The sequence below is a fragment of the Pelodiscus sinensis genome, chromosome 21, assembly GCF_052426305.1.
Source record: "Pelodiscus sinensis isolate ZL-2025 chromosome 21, ASM5242630v1, whole genome shotgun sequence".
Classification (NCBI taxonomy): domain Eukaryota; kingdom Metazoa; phylum Chordata; order Testudines; family Trionychidae; genus Pelodiscus; species Pelodiscus sinensis.
Window position 1 is genome coordinate 27,207,553 of NC_143072.1, and position 16,318 is coordinate 27,223,870.

The 16,318-nt window shown below is 40.6% G+C and overlaps 1 protein-coding gene across 1 annotated transcript in view; it reads right to left on the reverse strand.

Moving 5' to 3' along the window:
- Nucleotides 1-16,318, reverse strand: part of PITPNA (phosphatidylinositol transfer protein alpha) — a 51,352-nt gene that overhangs the window by 6,260 nt on the left and 28,774 nt on the right. The window contains exons 5-10 of the mRNA XM_075904502.2: nucleotides 12,042-12,049; nucleotides 10,989-11,063; nucleotides 10,473-10,556; nucleotides 4,960-5,037; nucleotides 4,605-4,715; nucleotides 100-222 (exon numbers count right to left, since the gene is read on the reverse strand). Coding sequence (XP_075760617.2) covers nucleotides 100-222; nucleotides 4,605-4,715; nucleotides 4,960-5,037; nucleotides 10,473-10,556; nucleotides 10,989-11,063; nucleotides 12,042-12,049 — 479 coding nt within the window. The remainder of the gene's footprint in view (nucleotides 1-99; nucleotides 223-4,604; nucleotides 4,716-4,959; nucleotides 5,038-10,472; nucleotides 10,557-10,988; nucleotides 11,064-12,041; nucleotides 12,050-16,318) is intronic.

Genomic DNA, 16,318 nt, shown 5'->3' on the forward strand with positions numbered 1-16,318 from the left:
ATGCCATGACAAGAAGGTATGCCTTCTTTCCCAACCCCATAGTGGGCCTAGAATCCAGATAGTGCCTCACAGTCCGCACCTGCTCTCCTCCCCACTGACCTCATCCAGCTGTTTCTTGGTCTCTTCCTCCATCCTGCGAATGTCATCCATAGTCAGATCAACCCACTTATCAAGCCAGCAAAATAACTGCCGATGGAAATTTGTGAAGAGACGTTTCTCTTGCTGCAAAAAGCAAAGATGAGGGAACAAGCTTAAAAAGCTCCAGAAAGAATCTCCCAACATTTCAGCATGCAGCACAATATGTACAGTCGGTCAATGTACAGTGTCAATAACGTGTGCACTGGGAATTGTTACAGATCTAACTTCCCTCTGGGATCACTTTGCCTCGCAGGGGGGGGGGGGGGGGGGGGGAGAGAAAAAAAACCCAACTATTTCCAGTTCATTACAATTGAAATTCCCTTGTCAGAGAAACCAGGGATGCTATGATTTAGAGTTCCAGATTTTTTAAGTGTCCATAAACGGAGCATATTGGGTTTTCGCCTATAGTTAGGGGTATACAATAAGGTTGTCAGTGGAATTGGCTCAGCAGTCTCTTGAGAGTATGTAATAGGCTTAAAAGAGAAGGAACTACCTCTAACTATTTGACATGCAGTTATGGATTTTGCGATTGTTCAATTTGAAAGTCCATTAGCAGTGTTAGATTAAAGAAATTTGGGGAGGTGGAAGGTCCCAGAGGAGTTGGGTCCTGGCTTTGGGGAGGGAGGCCCTGGTGAAAGGGATTGTCAGATCCTTCCCCTGGAGGATATTCGAGAGCAAGAACATCCCACACTCACCCGGCAGAAGAGCCAGTCTGTGGGCTGGTTCTGCTCCCCCATCTAACCCATTAGCTCTCACTACAGCATCCAGAGAGAGCCCTCCACTTGCCATACCCCTCCTCCTTCCTGGCCCTGTGTTGATGTTTGGGGGGGGCAGGAGGAAGTGTGTCCATGTCCACCAAGTACACATTGACTAATTCAGGCTTGCCCATCACATCACTTCCATCCCTGGTACAAGAGGCATCAGTTCAGTCATTTTGCCTTAATGTTCTATTCTTATTCTCTGCAGTGTCTACTTAGATAGTAAGCTCTTTAAGACAGGGCATTTCTTTTGTGTTTGTTAGGTACCATGCCCACTTCGGGCTCTTGATAAGCAAGCAGCACTGAAGAATAGCACTGACTCTCCCTCATCCACCTTCCAGCATGGCTGCTGCACCTGGAGACTGACAACTCCTGTCAAAGTCAATGGAAACAAAAGTAATCACCCAATGTCTCGAATCCCCAAAGAAATGCATCTTTTCCAAGTCCCCCATCCAGTGTCTGTGTCTGAATTTCCATTCATGAAGCTAGGACAGTGCCATCCATTCCTTAAATAAGGAGGTGAACGCCTCAATTATTTACTTTAATTGTATCATATTATGATGTTATCTGATTAAAATGTGACCATATAGATTACAGTGGCAACCACTGTTATATATTTGCAACAAATCTTGTACAAAATGTGGCGTGGAGGGTATCCATGAAAAGTTATGAATATTAACTCTGTACCTGGATCTCAAATGATTGGCCAGGCCCTTGTGATAAGACTCATGAGGTATTTAGACAGCACATTATGAAGGAGCTACTCAGATCACATGGAAGATGCCCATCTGCACCTAATGGACTCTCCTGTGAACATTCACACTAGAGGGTCACTAATGGTTTCTACTGTGACTAAGCAAATCTGTGTATGGACATGTGACTCCATCTTTACCTGTAATTTTCCACTAGCTGTACTGAGGGCTTTGTTTGGGACAATGGATTTCTCTCTACATGGCAGAAGCTATAAAAGCCCTGGAAGCACCACCAATTTTGCCTATTTCCTGCTCCAGCCTCCAGACTACGGACTTATACTAATGGGAGCATATTACCAAAATGACTGAGGTCCTGTCAATGATTTGGAAGCAACCAGAGACTTGACTTACGCCAGCAGTTTATTACATTACTACTACAAGCCTGAACCAAGAATTTAATGTATTTGATTCCTTGAACCAATTTTAACTCTTGCCTTTCTTTCTTTTTATAAATAAACCTTTAGATACTAAAGAATTAGAAAGTGTGATTTTGGGGTAAGATCCAAGTTATGTATTGACCTAGGTGTGTGGCTAGTTCTTTGGGATCAGAAATTTTTATTTGATGAGACTAGCAGAAAAGAATTACTCATCACAATCCAGTGTTCTTGGGATGAAGCAAGGACTGGAAAACCTCAGGAAACTGATTTTATGACTTCTCGTTAGCCAGTGCAGAAAGACATAAGTTTACTTTTATGGCTGGATTATTCTCATGGGGGAATAATCAACAGCGTTAGGGTATATCTGCCCTATTTCTTAGCAGTTTATGAGAGTGTGAGAAAAAAACGGTAGTTTTTCCGAAAAAACTTGAATTACAGCCACACTGCAATCACATTCTTTCAAAAGAAAATAGAAAGAACAGAGGGGGTTTTCCGGCATTGGTAAACCTCTTTCTATGAGGAAAACGACTTTTTCCAAAAGAGCTCTTTCAGAATACGGTGTGTGGGGACGGGGAAGATGGAGTTATTTAGAAAGAAGAGGAAAGAAAAAAGCACAGGTGCCTTAATGGCCATTTTGTCCATAGTAATCACAACTTACATGCGAGAAAGCATCATTCAGTGTGGACGCTATCTGTTGAAAAAGCAAATCACTTTTTTGATGCACTTTTGCTGTGTAGACACTCTCTTTCGGAAGAAGTTTTCTCGGAAGATCTCTTCCGGAAAAGCTTCTTCCGAAAGAAGCCTGCAGTCTAGATAGACTAACAGGGCAGGACAGGAGAATCATACTAAACACGCTACTGAAGGAAAGGAGTGGGTTTTTAAATAAGTTGTCCGTGGCCAATTACAAGCACCTGAGGTTATTGTAGAAGAGGCTGAGTTATTTATTATTCATTATCTAGTACAATCCAAGAGGAGCTGGCCGCTTGCACCGGCATTCACACAGCCCAGCCCTGAGGAGCTTATGACCTGAAAGACAAGATGCTGATGAAGAGCGCAATGTAAGGCACACTTTGTTCATGGCTGGTTTGTTTTGTAATTAACAGTTGCAATCCACAGGCAAGTCATTCTCAATACTAAAAACATGTTTTTTGGAGGAAAGTTGTTTATGGAACCTAATTATGCAAAGGAATCCCAAACACTAAGACACTGATGCTACCAAAGCCTTATAAATGTGTATTATGTTTCTAATCACTTTCACAATTTGGTGCTTATGCTCAGCATAGTTGCAATGAGCAGCTTACAAACACTGCAAGGGAAGAGTCCAGAAACATTTTTAAAAACTTACGATCAAGAAAATGTCTAAGGTTTTATAAAAGGTGTGGGGTTTTTTTGTTTTGTTTTTTAAACAAGAACCTAAATATTACACCACATTTTACCTGACTTTCATTTAAAGATGAATTATGTAAAGAAGATTCTTTGGGAAGTATTAAACACTTCCTATTTTTTATAGATATGAGCAATGTGGCACCTATAGTCAGGCAAGCATCTGAACAGGGGCATGAGGCAAAACAAGGAGATGGCTTAGAAATAAAAAAAGAGAAATATATCAATGCATTGATAGTCCAATAATGACAGGTCCTAGAAAAAGAGCTTAATTGGTTTAGTTTTCAGACCTATAACCAGGATCCTAGAAGGTGTTTAAGGGTTCTGTCTAAAAGGGCTGTCATTTGTGGCATCCTAAATAACTTAGTCACACCACCTAACTCACTGACTCAGAAAAGTGGGCAGTTGAATTCTCTTAAAGGGCCACACTTAACTGAAAAAAAATAATCACAATTATCTGAAATACTTCCCCTTCACCGTTGTTACAGTAACATTTGGTGTCACAACTAAAACACAGTAGTAGTTATTTTTCAGTTGGTTTGCTTTGTACATTTGACTTGACTTTGCATACAGTCAGATTCACTGATACATCTGGTAAACTTCTCATTTAGTTTGCTGTATGAAAGTCACACGGCAAGGAAGGAACGACTCAAATTTGGAAAATGTCACTAAAACCACAAGAGCCATTGGGGGACTAAATCAGGTCTAGTAGCTGAATTAACATCACTCATAAATTACCATGATTTCAAGTGAGTGGCATCTTCTCCAGGTGAGAAGAGGGACCAGGGACGCTAGTGTGCTGAACAGATAGGAAAAACATTTCTGCAAGACTTGTTACCTATTGATATGAATCTCAACTTTTCTTGCCACCCTACATTAGCAGCAGGTAATGGATTAATCTTATGTGGGCCCAGCACACAGATTGACTCCACCCTATGCCCCTGCTCCAGCCTTAGGCCCCTCCAGCGCTCTGCCCAGAAGTCCCTCCCCTGTTCAGCCTTCTCCCTCCAAGGCACCACACTGCTCACACTGCAGGGGGAAAAAGGGATGAGAAGGGGCAGAGGACTGAGCGGTGAGTGGGATCTCAGAGAAAAGGCCAAGAGTGATAGGGCCTTGGGATGCAGAAGCAGAGCCATGGTCTTTCTCTATTGGCACTATGCCCTTGCACAAACCCAGTACTGACCAGATTCACTTACCTTCTGTATAAAGTTCTCAACTTTATTTTGCAGACCCCACCACTTGAACTTGACTGTTACCAGTTTGTAAGCACACATGTGTGGACAATCTGTTTGTTTCCCCAGCTCTTTCTGCAAAGAGAGAAGGATAGTCACATGACTCACTGAGATCAGAAACTGCAGGAAGCTTTTTCAGGGACAGAACCCACAGGACTAGTAGCCCACCCATTCAGGACACACACAAGCCCCTTCACTGAAACAGATGAGAACACCTCCTCCCTTTATTACACAAATTAGCATCCATCCTCCACACACCCTGACAATCACACTTAAGTCACAAAAACAACCATGATGTGCTGAGATCTGTAACCCACACCTTCCAGTTGGGGCCTAGAGGACCACGTCCAGTCTTGACAGATTTAAATTTTGCTGGGTCTTCTTCCTGCTTGTAATCCTGTGGGAAATATAAACATATTTAGTCATAAGAACCAGCTATCAGAATGATTCTAGGCACTAACCTCTCCTCCATGTCCTTCTCAAGACCCCCTTTTTCATGAGCCTTTAAGAAAGTGGCCAAGGAAAAATAAAAGTAAATAAATAAAAAATCACTTCCCCATGCTGTACATTAGCCCTAGCTGAATAAGAGTATGATAATATTGATATTACCTTTGTTACCCCACCAAATCCACTGGTACATTGTTTCTGATACTAGTTTGTAAAGCTGTAAACCTCAAGACAAGGTTCACATCACTAGGAGGTGACTAGAACTCACAACTGTTGTAAGAAATAATGAGAATTGCACTCTGAGGCAGAGATAGCTTGTGTATCTCTAAACATTTATATCAGGCAGTGTTATACAAACAGCACCACTCATGTCAGAATGCACTCTGCTACTTCCCTGCATCAGAGAGAAGATGAAAACACGTTAAATCCTTATTTTTGAGGTGACTCTTCCAAAACAATTGCTTTGGGATTCAAGTTCCTTATTAGTCACCCCAGAAATTAATTTAGAAACTAATCCCACTTTTTTTAATCCAATGATTTGGAAGGGCAATTAATGATTTTGAACACTTGAGGTTGGCAATACTCACAATGAGACTAACTGCAAAAAAAGTAGGGAAATTCAGATTTTCATTGGATTTAGGGGCAGAAGAGTAAGATGTGGCACCTTTTTATTCAGACTTGCTCTTTGGGCGTAGTGCAAATAATAGCTATGGGCCTTGGTCACCAAAGAAACCTTTACTCCTGGCATCACTGCAGAGTCAATATGGCCCGGGAGAGCAAACCAAATTGTTCTTGAGCAACAGACTAGTCAAGTTCCATTCAGAGATCCAGACTGTGCCCTGATTTACACCAATGTAACCCAAAAAGAGATATGAAACTAAATAAGCATTACTTAAATCTGAGTTTAGCAGTCATCTTATTACTAGAAATAATACACAAACCAGAATTAAACTTCAGGTGCATTCTAATGCCAGGTTAATTTAAAAAACACTTCTTTTTATTCCAATTAAGCAAGTTTGACTTGAAAGTCACTAATGAAGAACCCACCATGCCATCCTTACAGATACTTTTTATGCAGAACCACACCTTAGGTTACAAAAGTGACTCATTCTTCTTACAATAGGGTATTAAACACATGATCACACAAATACAAATGTTATATCTGCACATATAAATTACACAAACAAGTTAATTTAAATGATTTAAAATATAAACAAGATAATAAAATTTATTTACAGTCTTACTGATAGAAGAAAGAGCAGTTATTTTGTTTTCTATTGCTTGCTGAATAAACAGCTCACAAAAAGGGTAGGGACCTTCAAGGACACAAGATTCAATCAGTATATTAAGTAAAACTTTGGGCTTGATACTGGAGTGAAGCTTTATTTTTGGATTCAGATATTGGAGTTAGTTTAAAGTGAGGGTCAGGAGTTAGTTTAAAGACTTGGATTCTTGTCTCTCTGGACTTATTTGACATACCACACTATACATACTGTACACCATTAGAAGGCAAGTGAGAGAAAGGAAATTAACAGAAATTGTTTAAAGTGCATAAACTTGGGAAACATTTTGAAAAATGTGACTTCACGTGCACAACCATAAAATATTACTCTGGCATCACAGCTATGAAACAAATCACCAGCTTCAGTACTATCTGAGCTAGTTTGGACCCCTTCCTATGCCACCACTTTTTTGGAAAAAAGAAATCCATGGATCAATGTGTTTTAAGTCCAGTCCCCATCTCCTCCGCACAGCTACTCTCAGGCTTATGCAGTCCTTTTCTCTTGCTCAAGATCGCTCATATTTCCAAACACTCAGATAAAGGTGCCTCAAACACCTGTTCCAAGAATGCTTTGTATGTAGAATTTCATGCCATGAGCACGATAAGTCACTTCTGGGAACTGCACCAGAAGGTACATGGGAACTATGACTTTGTTTGGTGTATGGCACCACAATATGTGTAAGTACACAACACCGATATGTAGATACAAGCGATCATTCCATGGAAGGGTTCTGGTGACAATACAAGTCACCAAGGCAGAACTCATGGAGATTTGCTGCAAGAACCAGAGATGGATTTGATTTTGTTATTACAACAACAACATAAAGCCCTCAGGATCAGAATAGCATGTCAATTTCAAACCACATGGGTTATACTGCGACAGAAACAACTTCATTCTCTTTAAAAGGTGAAGAGCCTGAAAAAAGTTAATGTGGGGCATATAGCACCAGCCAAAAAAACAACCTCATAATTTTATTTTGTCAGTTTCCTCCAGTCTCATCTGTCCTCTTCTCCACTGACTATTTTGTGCTGCTTTAATATCCAAGCTCTTTGAGACAAGGACAAACTCAGTACTTGCTAAGCAAAGTGCTAAGCAGCTATGACCAACTACAATGCTATATACAGTTGAACACCTAGCTAGGCATTTCTACTATGGACATCTTTATAGTAGTTGGGTACTGAATATAAAATTAAGAGTTACATCAAAGTTGTCCATAAAGGACTCTACTGTTCTCCACTGTTGGCTTTAGTCACCTGTCATGCTGAGCCAGCAGGTTGTATAACCTAAAAACAATTCACATGGACATAAGAGAAGAGCACTGAATGGTAAACTTGGCTCTTCCTTGAACACTGTTAGTAAAGCCATTTTAAACAGGCTAGAGCCCTTGCCTGTATTGTTAGAGAATTACAAGTAGGTACTAATTGTACTTGTCTGTGTTTAGCTACAACTTTGTTAGAAGTTCAACAACATGACAATTACCTTTTAGATGCTAAGCTTCTGTTCTTGTCTAAGATATTTAATTACTAGAGTCTACTGATTCAGAGATCAAAAGGATAGCAACATGTTGCTAGACCTAGTGGTGTAATAAGGTCATTATCTTGATTTCTCTGAAGTTTGTAGTAAGCTACTTATGAACTGTCTGAACAGTCCATTGAGTTACACTAATGAATTCAACTAGTTATTGGTGTGTGCCTAGGAAACAGAAATTTATTTCAAAGCACGTAAGTACATTACCTATTCTTCATCCAAGGAATGCCTGCAGTGATTATTTGCTGCCACGAGGCTTATCAGCTGAATTTCAGGTACAAAGGAACTTTCAAGCCTGATCCTTATCTCAGATCTGCTTAAGCTTTCCCTGACAAAGTTTTAAGTCCCAAAACTGTGGTCTCCAGGTCTATTCTGGATTAGCACTGCAATTCTCATGGAAGAATTTGAACAAATTACACAAATAGACAGCCTTTTAGGTTATAGACTATTGAACTAATTATAGAAAAACTTACAAAATCAGCAGTCTCACTATCTCTGCTATAGTGATAGAAATGTAGCCGTGGTTAGTCTGGGGTAGCTGAAGCAAAATGCAGGACAATGTAGCACTTTAAAGACTAACAAGATGGTTTATTAGATGATGAGCTTTCGTGGGCCAGACCCACTTCCTCAGATCAAATAGTGGAAGAAAATAGACACAGCTATATATACCAAAGGATACAATTAAAAAAAATGAACACATATGAAAAGGACAAATCACATTTCAGAACAGGAGGGGAATGTGGGGGGGGGGGGGGGGGAGGAAGGAAGGTAAGTGTCTGTGAATTGATGATATTAGAGGTGGGGAGAGTGGGACATCTATGAGCTAATAGTATTAGAGGTGATAACTGGGGAAGCTACCTTGGTAATGGGTAAGATAGTTTGCGTGTTTGTTCATTCCTTCCCGGAGAGTGCCGAATTTTAACATGAATGACAGTTCAAAGGATTCCCTTTCAAGTGCAGATGTAAAAGGTCTTTGTAGCAGAATGCAGGTGGTTAAGTCATTGAGAGAGTGTCCTTTCTGGTTAAAATGGCAAGAAACTGGTTTTTCTTTGTGATCTTGTCTGATCTCTGTTTTGTGGGCATTAATCCTTTGGCGAAGTGTCTGAGATGTTTGTCCAATGTACATAGCAGACGGACATTTTCGGCACATGATAGCATAAATTATATTTCTGGATGCGCAGGAATATGTGTTCTTGATCTTATAACTCACTTGGTTAGGTCCAATAATGGTATCAGCAGAATGAATATGTGGACAAAGCTGGCAACGGGGTTTGTTGCAAGGGAAGGTACCAGGGTTGGTATTAGTGTGGTATGTCCTGTGATTGTTGGTAAGAATACCTAGAAACCATCTACTTCAAGACAGACCCAAGAAAACCAACAATAGAACACCACTTGTCATCACCTACAACCCCCAACTTAAACCTGTCCAACACATTATCAATAAACTACAGCCTATACTGGAACAGGATACCATACTCCAAGAGGCTCTGGGAGACAGACCCATAGTCTCCTATAGACAACCACCTAACCTCAAGATGATTCTTACCAACAATCACAGGACATACCACACTAATACCAACCCTGGTACCTTCCCTTGCAACAAACCCCGTTGCCAGCTTTGTCCACATATTCATTCTGCTGATACCATTATTGGACCTAACCAAGATAGCTTCCCCAATTATCACCTCTAATACCATTAGCTCACAGATGTCCCACTCTCCCCGCCTCTAATATCGTCAATTCACAGACACTTACCTTCCTTCCTCCCCCTCCCCCCCCCGCATCCCCCTCCTGTTCTGAAATGTGATTTGTCCTTTTCATATGTGTTCATTTTTTTAACTGTATCCTTTGGTATATATGGTTATGACTATTTTCTTCCACTATTTGATCTGAGGAAGTGGGTCTGGCCCACGAAAGCTCATCTAATAAACCATCTTGTTAGTCTTTAAAATGCTACATTGTCCTGCATATCTCTGCTATGAAACTGACCTAAGAACTCTATTCACATCTGTGTGCACGTGTATAAATAAAATAAATGATCTTTTAATCACAGTAGGCCTTTTCTTTTTAAATTAATCTTAGGATTAGCTAATAAGGATGGGTTGTAAGCATGTATTTGGATAAGAGCTGAACTATTCTTTGACTTGGTAGTAATATATGTAATCTTTTGGGCTTGGAAGAACTTTAAAAAATGGTAAAGAAGGTTTTTAGTAACACTTGCTATATTAAACTTATCTGTGTGGGTGGGAGCCAAAGGCTAGACTGTTTAAAAGGAAATGTATTTTGGCTTCCTGGTAACCGGCAAGATATTATGGAAGCTCTGTAGTCACTGGTTTAGTGAAATCTAATTATAGAATAATTTTGAGGATCATCTGCTGAATTCTTTGCAGTTTGCACTGATCAAGTACTTTCATTATAACTCCTCCAGTGACCATAATCACATCTACTTTCTCCTTCCCTCTTCACTCCTTGTATGATTATCTGCAGAGCCATAATTTTCAGAAATGAAGTTTGTATCAATCTTCCTTTTGTAATATTAGTGCCATCATATGTAATACTTTACCCACCAGCATACCTTGGAGAGCACTTGGTTCCGATCTGCAATGTCTATATAAACTGCTTCTACATTCTTCCATACGTCTGGCTCTAGTTTATGAACCTACAGAAGAAGTGGGAGCCAGATTTGTAAGTCAAACTATCTACACATCATCCCCATTCCCAGTTAGAATGGAGAACAAAGATAGTGCACTAAGCTCCCCGCTACCAGGGGGTCAGCTGAGGGTATCCAGTTAATGATGAAAAAGAAAAAAAAAAAAATCAAAGAGCGATTCAGAGGTGAAGATGCAAAAAAACCACCAATTTCTGCACAAGAGCTACAGGAGCATAGTTTTTTTTTTTTTTAAAACATCCATTCCCACCCAGAGCAGGCAGAAGGGTGTCTAATCATAGGGGGCATAGTTTCCTTGTTAGCCTGACATGAGCTATGTTAATCCCAAGAAAGTGAAGAGAATAACAAGACTGAATGAAAAACAGGACAAATGACAGACCTATCTATTTTAATGCCACAAAGTTTTGCACAGAAAGTACTTACATTCTCCTGCATTCCAAGGTCTGGTTTGTGCCAGGTTTCAATTTTGATCAGAAAATCATCTTTCATGTATTCATTCTGCCATAAAGAAAAATTTTGGTTACCTGTTAGGATCCAAGAGACTAACATGATCTTGTTGCTGATTTCCGTTTAGCATCAAAGTTATAATATGGCTACTCCCAGACCAGGATTTGGATGCAGTGACAGTAGGATTTCTATTTGCATATACACTTCTAAAAGCACCCATCACAGGCTGCCAGATAGAAGATTAGGTTAAAGCAGAAGTTGTCCATAGAAGACACTTAAGTTTGACACCCAAAATATTGGAGCTTGTTACCTATTTCATTTACAGGGTGTTTGATATTTTTAAAGAAAGGAATGAAGACCCAAGGGTGAAGCCTGTTTAAACAGAAGTAAACCAAGCTTTGAGGAGTTGACAGATGTGGAAGAAACAGGGCAGGAGTTGGCTTTTCAAAGACAGAATATAGATCCAGAATTGTGTTCAAACTGTCCTTGGAAACATGCACTTTAGTCTGCAGGCAAGTACTGAAACCAGACAATCTGGCATTCAGAGGTTTGCCAAAGCTACTTGAATTTCTCCTCCCTAATGAGTAAGAGATGCCAGTTTCAAGCAGTGATGGAGCTGGTTGGAAAGAAGGAGTAACTACAAATCCTTGGCAGTGTAGGGCAAGTAAAGACTAGTGGAACACTTGATACAGGGCAAGTTATTCATGGAATTATGCTGGCCAAAGGCAGCAGAACTGGATCAACTAGCTCTATATTTGTTCCACCTATCTGCCATAATGACTTGTTCTGAAACATGCAAAATCAAATGAGACTGCAGTAAATAAAGAGTCATCTGTGTCACTTAAGATATTGGTTTGAGAGGAGATGTTGGGATCGAGTTCCTCATTCTGTAACTGGCCAACTGAGAAAGCAGGAACTCCACTAGCTCAGGTCAGAGGCTTCCCTACACATATAGGTAGCACTTTGCTCCAGACAGAGATTTACACACACTTCCAAGCAAAACAGATTACTAATTAAAGCAATACTTACTGTAATAACTGCTCCAAGAAACGAACACATGAAAAGAAAGAGATACAGCATATTAATGAGAAAGAAAAGTTACACTTGCAGCCACCTCCACCCAGTATCAGCAACCAGGGGACAATTCTGGAGAGTGCTCAGAGGCAATTGCCAGTTTCTCTGAAGGGAGAGACCCCATTTTCCCAGTCAGAGTATAGAGTCTGTCAAAAATAACCTTGCCTCACCCCACTCAAAACCTGGAAATTCTCAAATGTGGTGAAACCCAGAACACTACTAATTATGTGCTGTACTGTTCGCTGTTGGATTTCATCCAATTGGATAAGAAAATGGAGTAAGTTTGATCAGCTGACTGCATTTTTATCAATCATTCTTCACCTTGCAGATAAGCTTTTGTCCAGTTCTGCAACTGAACGAATGCTACATTTTAAGCCAATGCAGACCTTATCACTCCTACATGTGGTAACTGGACTCTTTACCCTCTGCATCTTCCCTGATCCTGGTAATCAGACGCCTTGGATAGCAAAGCTCAATTATTTATCAGAGGGAAAAATAACTGAAGATCTTGTAACGGCCATAGTCCATTCCATATTGAGCCTTCAAGGCCTGTCAGTATTTCCATTATAAAAATAATGATTTCCACTGAGTTAGAGCAAGGCTCTAAAATTTGACACTTAAATCTGATTCACAAGATCTCCACTAAAGAAAGCAATTTTGTCAACCCAATACTATTTTTAAAGGGACAAAAAGGACACAAGAGGTTCAAGAAATGTCTAATACACAAATCTGAATATTATTATAGAAAATACACTGGTCTGACCACTAGGTTTCCATATTTAACATACAGGCATTTAGAATTATAGTAAACACAGGTGTATTGCATCTGCTCACACACACATACGTGGGGATATCCATGTATAAAATACACATTCATCACCATAGCCAGTGTGCAGTGTTCCCCGTAAAATGCGTGCTTGTGCAGCCACTCAGATTCAAATGCCGCCCAGCTAATTAGCAGGGCACCCACAGCTAAGTTTGTGGGTCTCTGGTGATACACATTCTCACATCTTGGTGCACAAACAATGTATTCTGCACATGGATGGAAAAGATTAGAGAGATCATTGTTCCTGAGCACCTCACATCAATACATTTAATCCCAGAACACTCTTGTGAAGGAAATGTCCTCAATGCAGATAGGGAAGGAGGCACAAAGAATACGTCTATGGCAGGGCTGGTAATTGCACCAAGATCTCAAATCCTAATCCAGCATCTTATTCACAAGATCATTCTTCCTATCCTACTACATTGTTCCCCTCTACTAGGACTTAGACCAGTGGTGGGCAACCATTAGCCCCTCAGGGTAATCTGGCTGCAGGTTGCGAGACATTTTGCTAGTGTTGACAGTCTGCAGGAACAGAGAAGGTGGCCACTAAGAGCTACCAAGGGCAGAGCCTGAGAACAGCCAATATCAGTAAAACTCCTTGCAGCCTGCAATCAGCTTACCCTGCAGACCACAGGTTGTCCACCACTGACTTAACTGTTCTAAAACTCTGAGCAGATCTGGAGAAAACCCAGATCTCAGTGAGAAATACTGTAAACAGTAAGTTATAGATTGAAACCTCATACAAGTGGTCTTTATATTTATGTGAGGGAGTTTCAATTCAGACTACCTCAATAATGTTTAATTCTTTCCTCCAAAAATCACACTTTTTTCATGCCCAAATAGACAATATTCAGTCCAGAAACAATGGCAGGTTTCAAATCAAATACCTCCAAGCTTATAGAGTTAGAAATGGGAGCTTTCCCATCTTTTGACAAAACCTTCTGCTTTTAGCACTGTGAAAGGTCTTTTCTTTGGCCCTGACCAACACAATGTCAGTGCGCCATGCAAATATTTGTGAACGAAGCTTCATAATGCCCCTGAAGCAGCATCTCCATTTTATTCAGTGGGGACAAACCAAGTTGTGGGTTTTTTTAAATTCTCATTAAATGTAGATGCCCAGCTTAACACAGGAAGTGCCTGAATTTTCTGAGGGACCTGCAGCTCCAGCTGAACTCAATGGGAGTTATAAGTCCCGAGTACTTCTGGATGTTGGGCTGCAGGAATCTCAGACTGACACCCAGAAAATAAAGAATACACAAGTAGTTCACACTCCTGAACATTTTTGGCAAGATGACATCCAACATCACAGAGCAAGTCTTTGGAAGAACCAAGGCTAGAACTAGTTGTTGTAAGTGCTAGTTCAGAGCCTTAACCACAGCACTATCTTCTCAGAAGTTCCTTGCTTCTTTCTCTAGACAACCTTTAACTTCTGTAGTAAATGAGAAAGTGGCAAAAAAGATGAGCTTCACATACTGTCCATATTAGCACTGAACAAGGCAGCAGTCTTGTAAAGAATACTGTATGTGATCAGTACCACAATGCATATGCAAAAGGGGACAGCATTACTTTAGGCTCCTAAGTTTTGGCATTTCCTAACTTTTGAATAATTCCCTCCTATTGCAACAGTAGTTGTGACTCAAAATATTATTTTGCCTAAACTTTTACAGGCTCTTTCTTTGGTGAAGCTTGATAAATGAATTGAATACTTGTGGAAGGAGGGAACACCAACTTGAATGAGGCATAGTATGGGCAGAATTCATTCAGTTTTTAAGAACTGAATTCACTTCAGGCCTAACCCTAACTCCTTGGCCACCCTATGCCAGTCTGACTGAGAAGCTTGTCAGTCATATCAGCCTGAACTAATCTGTTCGGTGTTTTATGCTGCATATCCAGGCAGAGAGTAGCAAGAAGCGATGTATGTCAGTTTACTTGTGACTTAAGTACCTGACCTGATCTTTCCTGAGATGAATTGTTAATACCATAAGCCATCACACCAGATACAAACTAGTTCTCTTCCCTGCTGCCCTGTTACTACCAACCCAACTAACCAGAAGCTTCAGAACCGCATTTCTGAGCATTTCTTGATTTAAGTCAGGCCTGGCATATTACTGAAACAGATTTTTTTGTCAGCCCTCACATTAGAGAGTGTGCAGCTGTCTGCTGCTCTGGCCCCCTCAATAACGGTTTTGAACCCATCTGTACTGGCATTAGTGATAGCTGAGAAAGCTCTTTCATTCTATGCCATCATTTTCAATTTCAAACAATCTGGAAGTTTTCCCTTTAAGATGGAAGTTTTTATTTGCTCTCAGCACACAGGTGAAAAGGTTTTGAACAAACTGGCAAAACAGTGTGACACTTTGAGAACTGGAGTACTGATGGGATGGAAGGAGAAATAGTTCAGGTGCTTCCTTGTTCTGTTAACTCAATATAGCCCCCATCCCTCCCCAATTTTAAAGAAGGACAAAGAACAGTGCCAGGAAGTTTAGGCCCAACACTAGGTTTTATTTAGGAGAAAATGGAAAGCTAATAGAAATGCTGACATGACTTAAGAGTAAATGAAATAGCTGTTTGGACTTAAGATATTCCTGGCCATGTTTGCAACCCAAGTCCTTCAGCACCATTAGTACAGAACCAGAAAGTGAAACTGTTCCCCATTCATGGTCCAAACTGAGTGAAAGGTAAAAAAAAGTAAACCGCATAAAATGTGAAAAATAAGTTTCAGATCAAAATTTGGGATACTCAAACAATCTTAGTAGCAGTTAAGAGTTTAGAAAAAATACTTTTAATACGATAGTGTCCTTTTACATTTGCTTTCTCTGTTTATGAATGTCAAAAGTGGCCCAGTCACCAGGCAGGGAAGCATCAGTATGGCCTCCACTGCAGTGAAACACATGCAGCTGGCCTGTGTCAGCTGATTGGGGCTAGGGAGCTATTGAGCTGCAGTGAAGAGGTTTAGGCATGGGCAGGAGCCCTGGCTCTAGGTCCCCACAAGGGGGGTAAGGAGACACCAACTGACACTGGCCAGCCCCAGGTGTGCACTTAACTTAAGAATGGACAGAGTGGGTCAGAGCAAAGGTCCATCCAGCCCAGTGTCCCGTCTTGCAACAGTAGCCAGGACAGGTGCCCCAGAGGGAATGAACAGAGCAGGGAATCATCAAGTGATCCATCATCCCCTGTTGCCCATTCCCAGCTTCTGACAGAGGATAAGGACACCATTCCTGCCCATCCTGGCCAATAGCCATTGATGGACCTGTCCTCCATGAATTTAAATAGCTCTTTTTTGACTCCCGTTAAAATCTTGGCCCTCACAATGTCCTCTGCAAGGAGTTCCACAGGTTGACTATGGTTGTGTAGTTTAAAAAATAAAATAAAATAAAAAAAACCTTCCTTTGTTTGTTTTAAACTT